The sequence below is a fragment of the Penaeus monodon genome, chromosome 32, assembly GCF_015228065.2.
Source record: "Penaeus monodon isolate SGIC_2016 chromosome 32, NSTDA_Pmon_1, whole genome shotgun sequence".
Taxonomy (NCBI): Eukaryota; Metazoa; Arthropoda; class Malacostraca; order Decapoda; family Penaeidae; genus Penaeus; species Penaeus monodon.
Window position 1 is genome coordinate 7,180,433 of NC_051417.1, and position 2,443 is coordinate 7,182,875.

The 2,443-nt window shown below is 42.0% G+C and overlaps 1 protein-coding gene across 1 annotated transcript in view; it reads left to right on the plus strand.

Moving 5' to 3' along the window:
- LOC119593530 (myosin-2 heavy chain, non muscle-like) overlaps positions 1 to 1,342 on the plus strand; it is a 15,436-nt gene extending 14,094 nt beyond the window's left edge. Inside the window, exons 14-15 of the mRNA XM_037942492.1 lie at positions 998 to 1,030; positions 1,268 to 1,342. Of these exons, the coding sequence (XP_037798420.1) occupies positions 998 to 1,030; positions 1,268 to 1,342 (108 nt within the window). The remainder of the gene's footprint in view (positions 1 to 997; positions 1,031 to 1,267) is intronic.
- Positions 1,343 to 2,443: the final 1,101 nt, after the last annotated feature.

Consider the following 2,443-nt stretch of genomic DNA (forward strand, 5'->3'; position numbering starts at 1 on the left):
AACGTCTATTTGCTTATCTATGTGTTCTTAGCATATGTCTATAGGTTTGGGTAAAAGTGTAAGTTGAAGTCAAAGGGAGGAAGGGGCGGGGGGTTTGGGTGTTTACTAAAGGGTTACAAATGTACTTGGGAGAGAGGTTGGGTGGCCTTAGGTTCTGGATCTACTGTATATAGTATCTTGTGTAATACTACTGAAATAAGTGTAACTAGGCTTATGGAGGATTAGCCTACTAATTACTCGAACTGGAGGATTGAGATTAATGAGTTTAAAGTAATGAAATGTGTTTCTTCTTGTGTTATCGTAAGAAAACAGTTTAATGTGGGTACTTATCACTGTTGTTCTTATGACTGTGGTACCTGAAAGTAGGTGGTTAGGTAGTGTGCCTTAAATAAACAGATGGTTTATCTACATTTGACAAAATTATCGTCTCTAATGGGTCTGAAGTATTCTTTCTTTTCTTCTTCATACTTTCTATTTAGTCTTCCAAACCTTATCTTTCGGTATTTTGTACCTTTTGTCTACCTATAACGAGAGCTTGAGAATCCACACATTTACTTAGTCACTTTTTCTCCAAGTTAGATCCACCTTAAGTATCTCCTTTCAGTGTTAGATTTAGTTCTCTGTGGCAGATTAGCTCCTTTTGTTCATCGACTTTATCCTTTGATAGTTAGATGCGTCTCCGTCTTATCTCTGGACCAGACCCAATAACAGAATGATAAGAGTGTCTTGTACAAGTGATGGCTTCTCTGTTTTCGCTGCCGCAGGAGTATAGTAGGTTCTTCCATTTGCTATATTTAAGGAAGAGAAAACTTAACACTAGATTTTGACTGTTGTAAAGAAAGTCTCGCGAAATCCACAACTCATAAAAGTCTTCGAGTAATGTGATCAAAGAGGAAATATTATTCCTAGTCTGTTTTTTTCACTAAAAGTATTGTGGATTTCGTTAGCACTTAAACCTTTGTCAGTTCAGGGTCAGTAACCAAACTTTTACTCATAGATCGCGGCGGTCCAGCGTGTGGCCGACCTCAAGGTAAAAGTAAAGACAAAAAAGAGAGAAAAAAGCACAAACGAGCATAAGGCAAAACTTGACCCTTTGCGCTGTCATGTGCCCGTCAAGTGTCTGTGTCATTCGCACCATTAGGAAAAAAGTCATCGTTTTGGCATGTATTTATAGGACTCTATTGAGAATATTACAAACATATGTCACTAAATTTAATACCAGGAGTTTCAGTATATAATCAAAGGCAATATTCGATTCAAGTTATAGGGTGTGTCGCCAGCACCAGAATGGGCTCTTGGGCACGGACACTTGAAGGCACTGAACCTCGCACTCTGCCTTTAGAACTTAAACTGTTTGTTAGTTGACTCAGATAGCCATGCAATCGCTTCTCGCCGCCGCCACTAAAGGTTCCAGTGAACTTTCCTGGCCTCGTCTCTCCGTCTCAGCCCACGCCCGAGCGCCCACGCCCGTGTGCTCTCGGCGGCTGTCCTGTCTGAGCTTCGGTGTCAGTAAAGTGTCATATGAAGTGTCACTAACGAGGTTGAACCTCCTTGTACTCTTGACAGCCCTGCTTAGTCTTAAACAACTTTGCTTAGTGACACTAATCATCAGAACAGCAGCTACTGAACTGCTCATGATCTTACTTAACCTAAGATCATCTTTAGAGTCAACAGTAACATAGAGAAGCTTGTGCATAAGCTTTAATCAGAACTTCGGTTATCGGTACACTTAATGGGATATCGGGAAAAAAATTAAACAAAAATGCATAGCTGAATTTTATGACAAAAATAAAAAAATAAAAAGCTCCAACTGCAGATTTCAAAGGTTTTGTAATAACACTCATTCTAACCTCACCATAAACTATTCATTCTAGTCAAGTTTCATTCTCAAGGACCGCAAAAAAATATTCTAATTCACCCCAGAACTGTCAGGTGCACATAGGAATATTCCTTGATTACATACACACATACCCCATGGGATTCTCACAGATTCCTACGACAAAACACGAATTCAAATGACCTTCCTGGGTATTCTCCGGGCCGCCTCTATAGTTGGAGCTTTCCACCCCTAGTGTCATTTCGATAAGCATCCCCTGCAATAAACGTGTCCCGCCCTCGCTTCACATTTCACAACCAGTTTAGAGTTCTTCCCTTTTTTTTTCAAATTTCTCTTCTCGCCCCGAAAGCTTTTTCGTTCTATACTAACGCCTCCGTGCGACGCTGCCTCTCCAACTCACAGGCGCAACAGCATCTGATCGAGACCCAAGAACTGCAGTCACAGATCACGGAGCTCGAGGACAAGCTGGCCGACTCCCGCCTCGAGGGCACCAAGATCAAGAACGAGCTCGTCGACCAGAAGACCAACTTCGAGATCCAGCTGTGCGACCTGCAGACCAAGCTCAACGAGGTGAGGGGCTCCTCGGCTCGTTTATTCCTGTTGGTC